The 16,856-nt window shown below is 38.2% G+C and overlaps 1 protein-coding gene across 1 annotated transcript in view; it reads left to right on the plus strand.

The window, feature by feature from the left end:
- Positions 1-16,856, plus strand: part of LOC125239518 (titin-like) — a 57,068-nt gene that overhangs the window by 2,655 nt on the left and 37,557 nt on the right. The window contains exons 2-3 of the mRNA XM_048147131.1: positions 5,858-5,956; positions 12,642-12,793. Of these exons, the coding sequence (XP_048003088.1) occupies positions 5,858-5,956; positions 12,642-12,793 (251 nt within the window). The remainder of the gene's footprint in view (positions 1-5,857; positions 5,957-12,641; positions 12,794-16,856) is intronic.

Below are 16,856 nucleotides of genomic sequence, written 5' to 3' on the forward strand. Positions count from 1 at the left end.
TATTTTTAAGTCGTCAGCATACAACAAAAAGTTACAATTTTTGAAACACAGTGAAATGTCATTAATAAACAAGACAAATAAGAATGGACCAATAATTGAGCCTTGCGGCACGCCGGAAGTTACAACTGTAGATGAAGAAGCTATTCCGTTGATTACCACAGCTTGTGTACGGTTTTGAAGGTAGGATGCGAACCACCGGAGGAGATTACCCTTTATTCCGTTGTATGATATTTTTTTCAGTAGTATTAGATGGTCAACTTTATCGAATGCCTTTTGAAAATCTGTATAGATTGTGTCGATTTGAACATTGTTATCAAGAGTCTCAAATAAGAAGTTAACAAACAGTGTAAGATTAGTTGACGTTGATTTCCCTTTGACAAATCCATGTTGCTCCTCCAAGATATGATTTTTTAATATTTTAGACATACGGCCGTGAACCAATTTTTCGAACGTTTTTGGAATACACGATAGGATAGAAATGGGCCGGTAATTTTGCACATTGTCTTTGGCGCCTGATTTGTGTATAGGTGTGATATGTGCCATTTTCCATCGTTCCGGGAATATACCGAAATGCATACATTTGTTGAATATTATCTGCAAAGGAAGTGCCAAAGCTGTGCATGCACGTTTAATGAACACGGGGCTCAATCCGTCCGGACCTGGCCCCTTATTCTCATCGGTTTTCTTTAAAATAGTGAGAACTTCGTACTTTGAAAACGTCATATTATTTAAGGTGAGGATAGAGTTGTCACCGTCACACCGTGCAAGAGCACTGGTGTCATATGCGTTAGGCGCAGCCGGTTCGAAAACTGACTTGAAGTAATCTGCGAACATATTGCAGATTTGTGTTGGACAATTCGAGCACACATCTCCCAGTTTCATGACTTCGGGATAACCAGTGTTAGACTGTCTGAGATTAGATGTGTATTTCCAAAATTGTTTTATATTAGTCAACAGCGAGGTTTCAGTATTTTTTAGGGTTCCGTAGTCAACTAGGAACCCTTATAGTTTCGCCATGTCTGTCTGTCCGTCCGTCCGTCCGTCCGTCCGCGGATAATCTCAGTAACCGTTAGCACTAGAAAGCTAAAATTTGGTACCAATATGTATATCAATCACGCCAACAAAGTGCAAAAATAAAAAATGGAAAAAAATGTTTTATTAGGGTACCCCCCCTACATGTAAAGTGGGGGCTGATATTTTTTTTCATTCCAACCCCAACGTGTGATATATTGTTGGATAGGTATTTAAAAATGAATAAGGGTTTGCTAAGATCGTTTTTTGATAATATTTTTATGTAGTTTTGAAAGCTGAGGCGTAGGAGGTACTTGGCTCGAGAGCGAAGCAGACTAAACTCTTGGTAATCTCTTGGCGAATTATATGTTTTCCATCTTAGCCTAACCTTTTGTTTTCGCCTAAGTGTGTTTATAAGACTCTTTGAAAACCAAACAGGATATCGTTTAGAGTTACATTTTGATAAAGGAACGTGTAATTTTATAATAGAGTTGATATGGCTGTAGAATTTCGAGATACTGGTTTCAGGATCTAAATCACGTAACTCAGTTATCCAGTCGATAGAGTTGATTTCAGAAATTATTTTGTCATAATCAGCCTTGTAAAAATTGTGCTTACGTCTATGTGTGGATCGCATTGTTTTAGGCTCTGACATGCCGCACACAATATCTAATGGGGGATGGTGAAGAACCGCATCGAGCAAGGGATCAGCAGATATCGTCAAGTCACATTTTTGTACGTTGCTGAAGACGAGATCCAAGGTTCTGCCGTTTTCATTGAGGACGTTATTATATTGTTTAAGATTAGCGAAAGCCATCGTGCATGCAAGTGCTTTGGCAACTTCACCATCAGTATTAAATGGCGAACTAGGGGGGGTGTTGTCGATAAATGACCAGTTAACACTGGGTAAATTAAAGTCACCGATTAAGAGCAGTGAGCACGGACTAAAGTTTAAGTATAAATTTTGTATACGCGACATGTAAGTTTCGTATACAGTATTTCTAGCGGATGGCGGAATATAGCATGCCGACAACACTAGGGTATTTTTACGATTCGGGAACAAAAGGATAATCTCCTCAAGGTCACTCACCTCCAACTCTGTTCGCCTAGTAGCTGTAATGCCTTTTTTTACAGCGACGAGTACTCCTCCGCCAGTTTTCTTGTTGGTTGCTTGAAAATCGCGGTCGCGCCGGAAAACAACGTAATCACCCGTTAAAATTTCAGAGTCATCTATAGAGTCATTGAGCCAAGTCTCAACTAGCACAATGACGTCATACGTGCACACCAGCGAGTTTAAGCGTAAGTTATCTAGTTTAGATTTTAGACCACTACAATTTTGGTAATAAACGGAGAGATTGTCATTATTACTATACATTTAAATATGTGTATATAGACAAAGTAATTAAACAGTATTGAATAATATAGCGCCCAGCTGTTATTACAGTTATTAGAAATAATTTGTTTTTGCAGCAAGTAAACAAACATGAAAAAGTTAGACTGACACACTTGTTGTTACATAAAAATAGTCATATTTTTATTAAATCACGATCGTTGCGAATATTGAGAACACGAGCTTCATCGGTTTTTCGTAGCAGAATATTAGCGTTCTTAACCCAGATATATTTATATTCTTTTTCTTTGGCTAGCTTCCGCGCATTTGCGAAAAGAATCTTTTTCTTTAAAGTAAGGTGCTCGTTAACATAAAAACGCCGGGCGCTGGCCACCTCGGCAGCGGTGGAGGCAGGCAGCAGGTCGGCCGTGGTCAGTGTTCGGCGCGCGCGGGCTGCAGCAATGACGTCGTCGCGCAGCCGCCGAGTGGTAAGTTGCAACACTATATTTTTCGGGCGGTCACTGGCAACGCTGTGAGCTGTTCGATGAATAGCTCGGATTTTTTCAGGGGGCAGTTCGACTCCAAGCACACGTCCTAAGTCGCTGGCCATTTGCACGAGGTTTTCACCTTTTCTTTCTGGTATATTTTGAATTTCCACGTTGCATTGTCGTGCGGACTGGTCCATGTCTTCAAATTTCTCAAGCAGGTCCTCCATGTCCTTACGAAGTTGCTCATTTTCGGCCCTTAGCGATGTATCATCTCCAGACAGCGGCGTAGAGTCCAGTTTCTGCTCTAGTTTTTTTAGGTTCTCTTCGCAGGTGTTAACTCGTGAGGTAAGTTTCTGTACTTCTTCCTTAAAAGTGTTAGTGGCGTCTCTGATGGCTTCATGGATGTCTGCACGCCATTGTTCACTTTGAATTTGGCGTCTAAATATTGAGTTAGTGCGTCGTTGTCGATATTTAATATTGATGCGCCAGGCTCTATTGTCTGCATTGGAGAGTTTGTAGGTCCGGGGGTCTGTTGTTTTTTGGCTTTGCAATTGAGGCATTTCCATTTTATTTTATTCATCGGTAAAATTTTTTTGAAGTCTTCAGCCGATAGGCTGGCGCACCAGTAATGCATGTTCAGTGTGCATGATGTGCATTTAATTGCGTCTTTATCCGCCAGACTCTTTGTGCACTTTCCGCAGTCCATATTGCGCGCCGCAATTTTTTTTTTTTTTGTACACAGACCTCACCGAGGAAATTCACGCCAGCGTGCAGTCTGCGCGCGAGTATTCTGTGAGCACGTTATCTCTGTAACGCGCGCGGTACCCGGCTAATGTTGTCCTCTGACGCGCTGCGCTAAACTGGTAGTTATGTTATCGGCGCAACGGTGAGATTAGTGTGCGGCCGCGCCGTAGTGATAACTGGTTACCTGTATTTTGTTGTTGCGGGTACAGCGGTGTATGGTACACAGTTTTGTTAAATTATTGCACTTTTAACGCACTTAGTGATAAGATTTATTGTTTAAAATAGGGGTCACTGTCACTTGAACTTATTCGCACAGGAGTTTAGTGGTAAGGAAAGCGTTTGCGGTAATTACGAGTGATTATAACCGGGAGCAAATTGAGCGTACTTTTGCCTCCCAGACAGCTCGTCAAAGAATGTCCTTAGCAAAGAGGATCAAGTATTATAGAGAGTTACTGTCAAAGTAAAATGTGTAATCACAGTGCATAGACAGCCATCTCTTGACACGAGCTTAAAACTATTGAACCTCAGTTTTGACATTTTGGCTCATATTCTTAGCTTGATATGTGTTAAAATTTCAAATATTAATAGTAGCGCCATCTAGCTGAGCGTACCCCAAAGGTGTAATGCCATCTAGGCTACCGTACCTTTTTCTATATGGTACTGAGGTACGCTTTTTTCTTAGACTTTATCTGTCTATACGGAGTTATATATGTCTTTGCTCATAGCCACAGGTGTTTTTGCGAGTTCATACTTTTACAACGTACACGATTAGTGTTAAACGTATGAACTTTCAATAAACACTGATCATTGGTTTAAAAACAGGCCAAATATGAAGGTTAGACACACTTATCCGTATTGACTTTACTAGTAGAGATATTGGCGTATAGGCCATATTTTGACGCAAGAGGTAAAGCATTCAAAGGGTTAAGAGCGTCCGCTTCTTAACAGTGAGTTAATAATAATAATTAATTAATTAAGTATTTTTATATTAAAGGAAAAAAATGGAAAAATTTACGCTTCCGGCGGGACTTGAACCCGCATCATTTGCAATCCGTGCAAGGCTCTTAACCAATTGAGCTACGGAAGCCACGCCGGACATCGCAAATCTTTCCATGCCTTTCCTTATGTACACACGTCTTGGGGTGACGTCTCCATTTTTCCATTTTTTCCTTTAATATAAAAATGTTTAGAATCGTTAGCAGACGTTTCTGCTTGTTAAAAATATAATTAAGTATTTGTTGTACAAGGGGGCAAAGTTAGTGTTTAAGAGCACGTGCCAATATTGATACTCGAGTAAGCGAAAGATTGCAATATTGAACCGCGAGCGTAGCGAGTGGTTTTAAAAATGGAATCTTGAGCGTTGCGAGGGTTATCTTGGGGAACTATCTTTAATTCGTGCCTCAGAGGTGATAATAGGCTACTTGCCTCCTAGTCAGATCAGCTTCTTTTTAAGAACTGTCAAAACGAATTTGAACGAATGACGTCACGGTCAATTCAGTTACTTATATATCGTCACTATTTTGAAAATATCTCGTATCTCACGCTGCTCCTCAAAGTTAAAACGCAGTAAGTCTATATGCATTCCATACATACTTATTACAATTTTATTTTTATTGACAGACGAAGATACAAGTTTATTTTAAAGTATAGTGACGATATTTCTACCTTTTATTAGGAAGTGGATTTCAAAATATGTCCATGTTTTTCTTATAATTACCGGATGCTTTATTTCATTGCATGGTCAAATATTTTATTTTAAGAACAGTCAAGTTCCCTATTGAGTACAATATACCAGCTAAAGAACTTTTCCCCTCACTAGCTCGGAAACACGTGTTTTATCCTTTAATGCCAGCGGGTAAAAACGCATTTTATCCACTAGTGGGTAAAGTAATTTGACCTTGAATATAGTCAAATTAACTGCTTTAAAATTGACAAAAGTAGGTGAATTTAGTAATGAAGATGATTTACCACCTGTAGAACTACTGGAAGCAGTGATAAACGCGTTTTTTGCGTTGTAGTTTCCTCGCTGTAGTGAGGGGAAAAGTTTTGTGTTACACACGGGTGCAAATGTGTTTTCTCGTGTGTTAAAAAACTCGCAAGTTCAGGATTCTATTCTCGAACCACTCGCTTCGCTCGTGGTTCAACTATAGAATCCTTTCACTTGCTCGTTTTGCAGTTCCACACTCGGCGTTAAAATACAACTTTGCCCCCTTGTATAACAAATAACTATTGTATAAATTCTGTTTCTAGGGTCAAAGAAAATTGACGAAGTGTATTTTTCTAGATGGAGGTAGAAGTACGGCTCACGAGGACAGGAGAGGAGCCCTGGGGCTTCAGGCTCATCGGGGGCGCCGACTTCAACATGCCGCTCACCGTTGTCAAGGTAACGGGCGCCTAGCCACGGTGGCAATTGTTACCTCTGCTATAAATAAATAAATATTGGCATAGACTAAATAAAGGAAGACATGTATATATCAAACGTACAAAACACTTCCCATGAATTGAATCTGATTCAAGTCCCCGATTGGTAAAAAATGACTTACTTAATTGTTTTTGTCAATTTCGGTATTATATAGTGATAATGTTGTACGATCAAGTTCCAAATTTTTAAATAATACGACTTAGGTCATTTAAATGAAATTATTTCGTGAATTGAACAATACCATTTGTCGCGAGAGTATAGTAATGCCATCTATTGTTTTACGAGTCAAACATATAAATTGGACTACGGAGTTCCCATTCTTTGTTAGTCTCTTTTCTCTGATATTGGAGACACCTTACACAGATCGACTTAGCCCCAAACTAAGCAAAGCTTGTGCTATGGGTGCTAAGCGACGATATACATACTTAAATAGATAAATACATACTTATATACATAGAAAACATCAATGACTCAGGAACAAATATCTGTGCTCATCACACATCTGTGCTCTTACCGGGATTCGAACCCAGGACCGCGGCTTAGCAGGCAGGGTTACTACCGACTGAGCCAGACCGGTCATGAACTATATAAGCAAATACATAATTTCGTATAGACAGATATGGCCTAAGAAAAAATCGTACCTGCGTGCGGGCCGATTTTTGAGTCTCACGCATTCGAATTGAGAAAATTGTCACTGAAAATAATAAGCAATAAGCAAGTCACCGTTTTCAAACGTATTTTAGTGACAAAATCCCGTATGCGAGATTCAAAAATCGCCCTCCTGGCCCCGTAGCCGAATGGCATTTCTCCGACGCGAAACGAAAACGAAACGCCGCGAAAGGTAGTCTGGCTCTGTCGCGCCAATACGCAAGAGCGATAGAGATAGATATCTACGAGCGTTTCGTTTCGTGAGCGTTTATGCATTCGGCTACGCAAACAGGGGTTAAAAATAGATGGCAAAAACTGACGTTCAGTGCCAATCAATTGGTAGATAGTTAGTCACTAAGGGCACAGTATAATAAAAAGTACTATCGTACAGTATGGCCACTCCCGCTCCCCGCTGAAAGTGCCGCCCACCCCCTCTCGGTTACCTCACAGTTCATGACCTGTCATATTTCACTCATACAAGCATAGTACGTGTTCACCTACACGAGCTTAGACTGTGCTAGGAACACGCCTCTTTCATATATTTGATCGCCAGTGTCCGAGGTGTGCTACTGGCTATCAGTTAGCCGGACGATATCGGTCTGCCTTATCCTCGATAACGTATCGGATAACGTGAAAACACTCTTAGAACTAAGTGAGACCGCCAAATATTAGACAGGTTACCATCCGGCGGACTTATAGCGTTTTCACGTTATCCGATCCGATATCGGATGTAGGACCGATATCCCATACATTTAAGCCGCCATCTTTAATTTTTGCCTTTGAAATTTTTCCGACATCCGATATACATACATATACATATTGGGGACACCTTACCTTACACAGATCAACCTAGCCCCCAAAGCTTGTATTATTGGTGCTAGGCGACGATATAAATACTTATATGGATAAATACATACTTATATACATAGAAAACATGCATGACTCAGGAACAAATATCTGTGTTCATCACACAAATAAATACCCTTACCGGGATTCGAACCCGGACCGTCGGCTTAGCAGGCAGGGTCACTACCAACTGCGCCAGACCGGTCATATCATATCATATATCGGGGCATATCGGGTCGGATAATGTGAAAACTCACTTATACTCAGTACGCCCCTTTAAATTGCATTCAAAACAATGTTGAAATGCTTGGCCGCCACACATAAGCTCAATCAGTGTGTCTAGTAACATTGACATCTAACTGTCACCAGAATTAGACATGTCAATTATAGATCGTTGGCGACCGCTCGATCGGTTGCGTAAGTATTGATAGATCTGTAGATCCAAGAAGAAATATTGAATAATATAGTTATTGGAGAGCGATATAATGAATGAGAGATGATTTAAGTATAGATTTTACTAGTGACTCTGAGCCGTCAGATCGAGCAAAAAGCTTAAACATTAAAAAACATATAAATTGAAAAAGATATCATACACGAAAGAAATAATTTTTAAGAAAAAAAAACCGTCGCCTTTCGGGTTCTGGTGAAAGCTACTTGCGAATGTTGGATTATGTAGAAATGTGTAAGTATTTTTTTAAACTGCTTTTAATGCTTTAATTATTAGATGGCAACACAAATGAATATACGTACCTATAACGTTAAGGTTTGAGGAGTTTCCTCAATTCCTCATGAATCCGATTATATTAATATAAGAAATCGAAGCTTGACAAACTTTGACTTGAAAACTCAATAAGCTTAACAAACATAACTAAATAAATGTCACTGTTCTGAACTTAAATGCATGCTTTTCTTACAAAAATACCAAAGTCACTATGAGTGTGCCGTTCAGGTTTAAGGAGTTTGGTTCTGACTATCATCAGCAGTTCCACTGTACCAAATGTCACTCTTCTAGACGTAAGTGCATGCTGTTCTTATAAAAATGGCAAAGTCACTATAAGCGTGCCGTTCAGATTTGAGGAGTTTGGTTCTGGCCATCATCAGCAGTTCCACTGCACCAAATGTCACTGTTCTGGACGAAAGTGCATGCTGTTCTTATAAAAATACCAAAGTCACTATAAAGCGTGCCGTTCAGATTTGAGGAGTTCGGTTCTGACCATCATCAGAAATTCCACTGCACCAAATGTCACTGTTCTGGACGAAAGTGCATGCTGTTCGTATAAAAATACCAAAGTCACTATAAGCGTGCCGTTCAGATTTGAAGAGTTCCGTTCTGGCCATCATCAGCAGTTCCACTGCACCAAATGTCACTGTTTCGTACGTAAATTCATGCTGTTCCTTTAAAAATACAAAAATCACCATATGTATGCCTTTCAGATTTGAGGAGTTCCCTCGATTTCTCCAAGATCCCATCATCAGAACTGGTTCTGAGAAAAATGGGACCAATCTGTATGTATATACATTCAATCAAAAAAAAAATTCGATCCAGTAACGACGGAGATATCGAGGAACAAACATAAAAAATAAAAATAAATAAAATAAAAAAAACATACAGACGACTTGATAACCGTCCTTCTTGAGATATGAGGCGACGGTTAAAAACGACAAGGCCCACTGGTGGCCGAGCCGGGAATCGAACCCGGGTCTTCAGCTTACGCGGCTAACGTCTTCACCACTAGACCACCCGCCCGCCCTAGTCTAGCCTAGTCTAGTGGTGAAGACGTTAGCCGCGTAAGCTGAAGACCCGGGTTCGATTCCCGGCTCGGCCACCAGTGGGCCTTGTCGTGTTTTCTTTCATGTATGATACTCGTATCTTTTTCAATTTATAATTTATATATAGTAGTGCGACTACTTGAAAAAAAGAACTAATCAAAAAATATTCAATAAATTAATTTTCCCCTCACTAGCTCGGAAACGTGTTTTGTCCTTTAATACCAGCGGGTAAAAACGCATTTTATCCACTAGTGGGTAAAGTAATTTGACCTTGAATAAAGCCAAATTAACTGCTTTAAAATTGATAAATTTACCACCTGTGGAACTACTGGAAGCAGTGATAAACGCATTTTTTGCGTTGTAGTTTCCTCGCTATAGTGACGGGAAAGGTTTCGTGTTACTCTCGGGTGCAAATGTATTTTACTTCTCGTGTGTTAAAAAACTTGCAAGTTCAGGGTTCTATTCTCGAACCACTCGCTTCGCTCGTGGTTCAACTATAGAATCCAAATAACTATAACAAATAACTATTTCAACGCGTCTTTTGGCAAGGGTTTATTTATCACATTTGTCCCTAAAACCAACGCCAAAAAAAGGGGGGGATAGGACATCTCATTAGTTATCAGATTAAGCGAATTTAACCCAGATGAAAATATCATGCTATTTGCTTAATGTGATATAGCTAATGAAGTGTCCTATCACCCCTTTTCATTTTGGCGTTAGTTTTAGGGACACCCGACCCGGTACATGCATAAAAATATATAAAAAAAGTACGCACCTTTATGCTACACCGTAGCTTGTAGAATGAACTTGTCACGTAACTTACGTACCTACTGGGGCCCATTTCTCGAAGCTACAATTTACAATTTATAAGTAGTTGTCAGTGTCATTATATGACAAGTTGGGGCCCATTTCTCAAAACTGAAAGTTACAAGTTACAAGGGGAAGTCTCTTTCCAACTTGTCATATTAGACATTGACAACCACTTGTAAATTGTAACTTGTAGTTTCGAGAAATGGGCCCCTGCTCGTTTTTTTTTTTTTTTAGTATGAATAGGTGGACGTTTGTAGACTCGTAGAGACTGTAGACCACGTAGATGTGCAGCATCAGGCCTTTGGCCATTACGACCGGTCTGACCTAGCGGGTAGTGACCCTGCCTGCTAAGCTGCGGTCCTGGGTTCGTAAGGGCATTTATTTGTATGATGAGCACCCGTGCTCCTTTCTGTTCCTGAGTCATGATGTGTTCTATGTATAAGTATTTGTATATCGTTGTCTGAGTACCCACAACACAAGACTTCTTGAGTTTACCGTGGGACTCAGTCAATCTGTGTAAGATGTCCTATAGTATTTATTTATTTGTTTTGACGACCCGTCTGGCCGTTTGCCATCACAGGCAGAAGCTGATAGTACTGGGTTTGAATCCCGGTAAGCACAGATATTTCTTCCATGTCATACTTAACCTTTTTTTAAGTTTTTTAAATTACACTTTACTAGGGTTGCAAAAAAACGGTTTTTTCTAGCCAGTAAATGGCTTGAAAAAAAAACATGAAAAAAACCGTGAAAAAAAACAGTTTTTTTCTGGAGTATGTTTTTTTCTAAAGTACGAAATCTCAAAATTTGCAAAACAGTTAATACTTTTAAACGGTTTTTAGACTTAATGTAAACTAATTAAACGAATTTAATCAAATAACTTTAATTTGTGGTCTTATAGAAGTAACATTTACGAAATCTGTAGTTGATAGGTGATCACTATTTACTGTTGGCAACACCACCGCCTGCATAAAAATATATAAAAAAAGTACGCACCTTTATGCTACACCGTAGCTTGTAGAATGAACTTGTCACGTAACTTACGTACCTACTGGGGCCCATTTCTCGAAGCTACAATTTACAATTTATAAGTAGTTGTCAATGTCATATATGACAAGTTGGAAAGAAACTTCCACTTGTAACTTGTAACTTTCAGTTTTGAGAAATGGGCCCCTGGGGCCCGTTTCTCGTTAGGTACAAGCCTTGTATTACAAGTGCGCGAACTGTCAAATCGTATGGGTTGTCATGGAAACACACTTGTAATACAAGGCTTGTACCTTTCGAGAAACGGGCCCCTGCTGATCGTTTTTTTTTTTTTAGTATGAATAGGTGGACGTTCGTAGACTCGTAGAGACTGTAGACCACGTAGATGTGCAGCATCAGGCCTTTGGCCATTACGACCGGTCTGACCTAGCGGGTAGTGACCCTGCCTGCTAAGCTGCGGTCCTGGGTTCGTAAGGGCATTTATTTGTATGATGAGCACCCGTGCTCCTTGAAAATGAAAATGAAATGAAAATGAAATATTTATTTTTCAAGTAGGCATATTACAATGCGCATATGAACGTCAAATAAAGCTACGCCGGCTCTAACCCTACGCCTCAGCCTCGAGAAGATTTCCTTTCTGTTCCTGAGTCATGATGTGTTCTATGTATTTGTATATCGTTGTCTGAGTACCCACAACACAAGATTTCTTGAGTTTACCGAGGGACTCAGTCAATCTGTGTAAGATGTCCTATAGTATTTATTTATTTGTTTTGATGACCCGTCTAGCCGTCTGCCATCACAGGCAGAAGCCGATAGTACTGGGTTTGAATCCCGGTAAGGACAGATATTTGTTCCATGTCATACTTAACCTTTTTTTAAGTTTTTTTAAATTACACTTTACTAGGGTAGCAAGAAAACGGTTTTTTCTAGCCAGTAAATGGCTTGAAAAAAAAACATGAAAAAAAACCGTGAAAAAAAACAGTTTTTTTCTGGAGTATGTTTTTTTCTAAAGTACGAAATCTCAAAATTTGCAAAACAGTTAATACTTTTAAACGGTTTTTAGACTTAATGTAAACTAATTAAACGAATTTAATCAAATAACTTTAATTTGTGGTCTTATAGAAGTAACATTTACGAAATCTGTAGTTGATAGGTGATCACTATTTACTGTTGGCAACACCACCGCCTCTCCACGCTGCACGCCGCGTCGGGGATTCTCCAATAAACGTTTGTACATGGAATGTAAATCAAATTAAAATGTACGTTATTGCTATTGAAACACGTTACAACTCACGAAAAACCGTTATTCTCGAATTATTTGTTCAAAAAAACAATGGTGCTCGGTTTTTTTTTTCAAGGTTTTTTTTTTATAATTCTGAAAAAAAAACATTTGTTTTTTTTTATTTGCAACCCTACACTCTACTCGTGCCCCGGGTTTCGCATGGGTAGTATCATAAAAATGGGTATAGTGAGCTTTTTTTAAAATAAGTGTGTTACTTTAAATATGTACAAAACACGAGACTTTAAAGTGATAGTGTTAATATTGGACATTTAATTAGTTTAAATATTTTTAAACATTATTTCTCTTTAGGTGCTCCCCGACTCACCAGCAGACTTAGCTGGCATCCGCAATGGAGACACAGTAGCAAGCATACAAGGGGAAAAAGCGGCCACGATGACACACGACGGGGCAAAAGCGGCTGTGGCAACGGCAGCAGACGGCCTTAGTCTAGGAGTGATGCGGTGAGTATCATTACAACTGTAACCAGCATACAGGGGAAAAGCGGCTACGATGCAACATGACGGGAGAAAAGCGGCAGTGGCAGCGGCAGCAGACAGTCTCAGCCTGGAAATGATGCGGTAAGTTCGGAAAATCCAACAGATTATAATTATTTTAGATACTGGTAGTATATATGTAGGAGGAAAAAGCGGCTACGATGACACACGACGGGACAAAAGCGGCTGATAGCGGCAGCGGCGGCGACACTTTTATCACACATAAACTGAGGCTGTTTACTAGACAGCCTCAGTAAGGTGTCATGTGTGATACGGGAAGTCTCAAGATAAAGCTATGGCCTGGATAACGCGGCCACGATAGCTAGCGGCCGCCGCTATTGGTACTACAGTGTAACGTCACACTCACGCCATAACCATGATTAAGTATGTATAAAAAGGACCAGAATAAATCCACCTGCAATGAATCAACAATTAAAATCTAATTTCGTACATAAACAAGACATTAACAATGACCCAATGATGAATTAATCAATTTTAAGGGCAAATTCCTATAGTACTACTAACACATGATCAAATAACAGTCAGAAATATACTTAGAGCGACACTATTTAAGCCTAAAATACAACAACAACACGTTTTAAAAATATAACCCAATGTCAACAGATCAATAGCTGCCAGTACTCAAATTAATCGATTTTCGATTTTAATTTAGTTTCGTGGCTAACTTCACACCGCGCGGTGCAAAAAATCTAAAGTGTTGGTTAGAATTGCAATAGGCTACTTCCATTGGCGGGAAAATTTTGACAGTTAGGGAAGTGACGCCATCTTGGATTCGGATCAATCGGAAGTTAGCTCCAGACGGTGTCCTTCCTTTATAAGCAACTTTAGAGAGCGCGTAAGTTTCTCATTGCATTTACGATTTGTGTTCCGAACGAAGTTATAACAGTATATTTATTTTAAATTTGGCTGGTCGAAATGAAGTTTTACCTGGTCTATAAGGATAAGTAAGCATTTCTTTTTAGTTTATGTTCGGACTTTGTAAGAATAGTTGGACATATTTATTTTGAGATAGGTAATAGGTTAATTTTGTATCATATAACGTTGCATCCTGTATAATCTAACTAAGTATATCAATTAAAAAGTGTCTAATATATGTAGAACAATATTATAATTAAAACCGAAATAAATTACACATATGAGAGAAAAAGTGACCAAGTCCTCTGGTCACTTTTTCTTTCATATGTGTAATTTATTTCGGTTTTAATTTATATACATAGTAGTGTGACTACTTTAAGACAGCACAAGTTGAAATATTTTCAATAGATTATAATTTAACTTGTGTTCATTAGAATATTATAATTAATCTAATTTAGTTTTTATAGTGATTTTTATAAAACCCTATTTATGCAATGGGTATCACACAAATGTGTTTATACGCTAATGGTAACGAGTAAAAATGCGTGTGGTGTTATGTAGCTGTTTGCAACTACAAAAGAAAAACATAAACATGATAATTTCCACCATGTACCTACCTACATCATTCTACACTATAAATATTAAAAAATAAATAATAATAATAAATAGTTGACATTTTAGTAACGTATAAATAAGGAAGTTTAAGTACATAATAATAAATAAATAAATATTATAAGACATTCTTACACAGATTGACTGAGGCCCACGGTAAGCTCAAGAAGGCTTGTGTTGTGGGTACTCAGACAACGGTATATATAATATATAAATACTTATATACATAGAAAACATTTAGAATCGTCCCACGATAAGTTTGCAATGATTTTCACAGCCTCGCCAGTGCAGCTGTTATTTTAAACGTCAAACTTTGATGAAATTATGACGTTTACTTAACCCTTGCAGAGGCGGGGCTATTAAAATCTATGCAGACTTATCGTGGGACGATTCTAGTACTTATACAGGATGTGAACCTAATACGGGCGAACCTCTTAACGGTGGTGAGTATAGGACATAAAAAATGGAATTAGATAACTTTTACTTAAAATTGAATTTTTTTTTTATCCATACAAATTAATTCGGCCCGCAACGTAATGCAAACACACTCGCGTTAAACGCTCGTTGACAGTTGTCATTGATTGTCATCGCAACCACGTTTACAGTACATTGCTGCTGGGAAATTTTTCAAAAATTAATTATGGGCTGAAACTTAAGGGTAACTCAAAAACACCTCTTAATTAATGATAACAATATTGAATTATATGCCTGGTTTCATTTATCGCCCTTATTACGTTTACGCACTGTATACATACTTATATACATAGAGGGCATTTATTTGTGTGATGAGCACAGATATTTGTTCCTGAGTCATGGATGTTACTCAGGAACAAATATCTGTAAATAATCACAATTCAGTGTTGCCCCATTATGAAAGTTGCTCAGCGTGACCCTCCCCAGTACCCTGTTCACTCCTGCTCACGACTCATGAATCATCCTGTATAAGTATTTGTATATTATATATGTCGTTGTCTGAGTACCCACAACACAAGCCTTCTTGAGCTTACCGTGGGACTCAGTCAATCTGTGTAAGAATGTCCTATAATATTTATTATCTCAGTATTTATTTTCATTCAGGCTAGGTATTTTACAATATGTATATAAAAATAAAATATAAAAACATTTACAAAACAATATAAAAGCATATAAACATATTATAAAAAAAACCTAACCTACGAGGGGCGTTCAATAAATAATGATAATGAGTATTAAAACATAAGAATGTAAGTATCCTTATATTTTTATAATTAAAAGTAACTCTTTTGTGATTTATTTACATATTTAATTTTTTCAATTATTATTTTTTTGCCCCCTTTAAAAATTAAAATCTTAACGATAGTCTAAATACCATGTCAGTAAGCACTTCACTTCATTATACTTCAGAGTAGCGATTATATTACAATTTTATTTAAAGGTCGGGTATAAAATATTAATGATCCTTATATTACCTTCAATATTAGGTATGTCACTTGTAGCTTTAAATACACTAACTTGAGCAGCACCCTCGGCAATTTGAGGGTTCGGCCCTGTCGACTGTCATTTTGAAGGCCAAAAACATTATTATTTGTTTGTTTAAAATGTTCTTATTGTAACTAATCATTTTTTTAATATTAAAATGATTGTATGTTCTTCTTTAATACTAACGTAATTTTGTTTCCAATCTATATTCCCAATTTTCGTAATAATCTGTAAAAATCGTGAACATGACCCAAAACAGCACCTAGATTTTTTTTGGATACCATACCGTTTGAAAATGTATCTATACGAACTTTTTTATTGCTGTTAATAACAAAGGATAAACCCAGCTTTAATTTAAAGTATGATTATTTTTGATATGATTCATGTCAGAAATGAACTCACGACATGTCAAATATTCATGAAAACATGCTCTTATTTTACTGAAAATTTTCATCCACCACCTTGTGTCAATTATTTATTTGTGTCAATTTGAATTATGCAATTTCACTTTAATGAGTACTGCTACATGGACAAGTTAAGACAAATTAAATCAAGATACAGGAACATATCCATTCTCATTACTTTTTGAACGTCCCTTGTAGGGTGCCGCCAGCAGCGGGGCAGGGCCCAAGCTGCCGGTGGTTAGGGCTGCAGAGAGAGGAACCGTCGGACTATCTAATATATTATTTAAAAAAAATAGCGCGATGGTTATTCGTGAAATAAAACTGTGGAAACGGTTTATATCGCGTATAATTAATTTACTTACAACACCACGAACCACGAACGCTGTAAAGTATACCCATACAACCATTTCAGTCGCAAAATCTTCAAATCAGTAACTAACTGTCAAATGTGACATAACGCGTGGTAACGTCGTGCAAACAATGCGACCGTATTGATACAATAACAAAATGTAGTCGTCGTGTGCACTCGTTACGGTAACAAAATGTGTACGAATTTGTGGCTGTCAATGTCACTGTCAGAATGACTTTTAACGACACTTTATTAGTCGACGTTTGCACACATAACGGTAACAACATGTGGACGAATTTGTGGCTGTCATTGTCACTGTCAGAACGGTTTC

The sequence above is a fragment of the Leguminivora glycinivorella genome, chromosome 25 (assembly GCF_023078275.1).
Source record: "Leguminivora glycinivorella isolate SPB_JAAS2020 chromosome 25, LegGlyc_1.1, whole genome shotgun sequence".
Classification (NCBI taxonomy): Eukaryota; Metazoa; Arthropoda; class Insecta; order Lepidoptera; family Tortricidae; genus Leguminivora; species Leguminivora glycinivorella.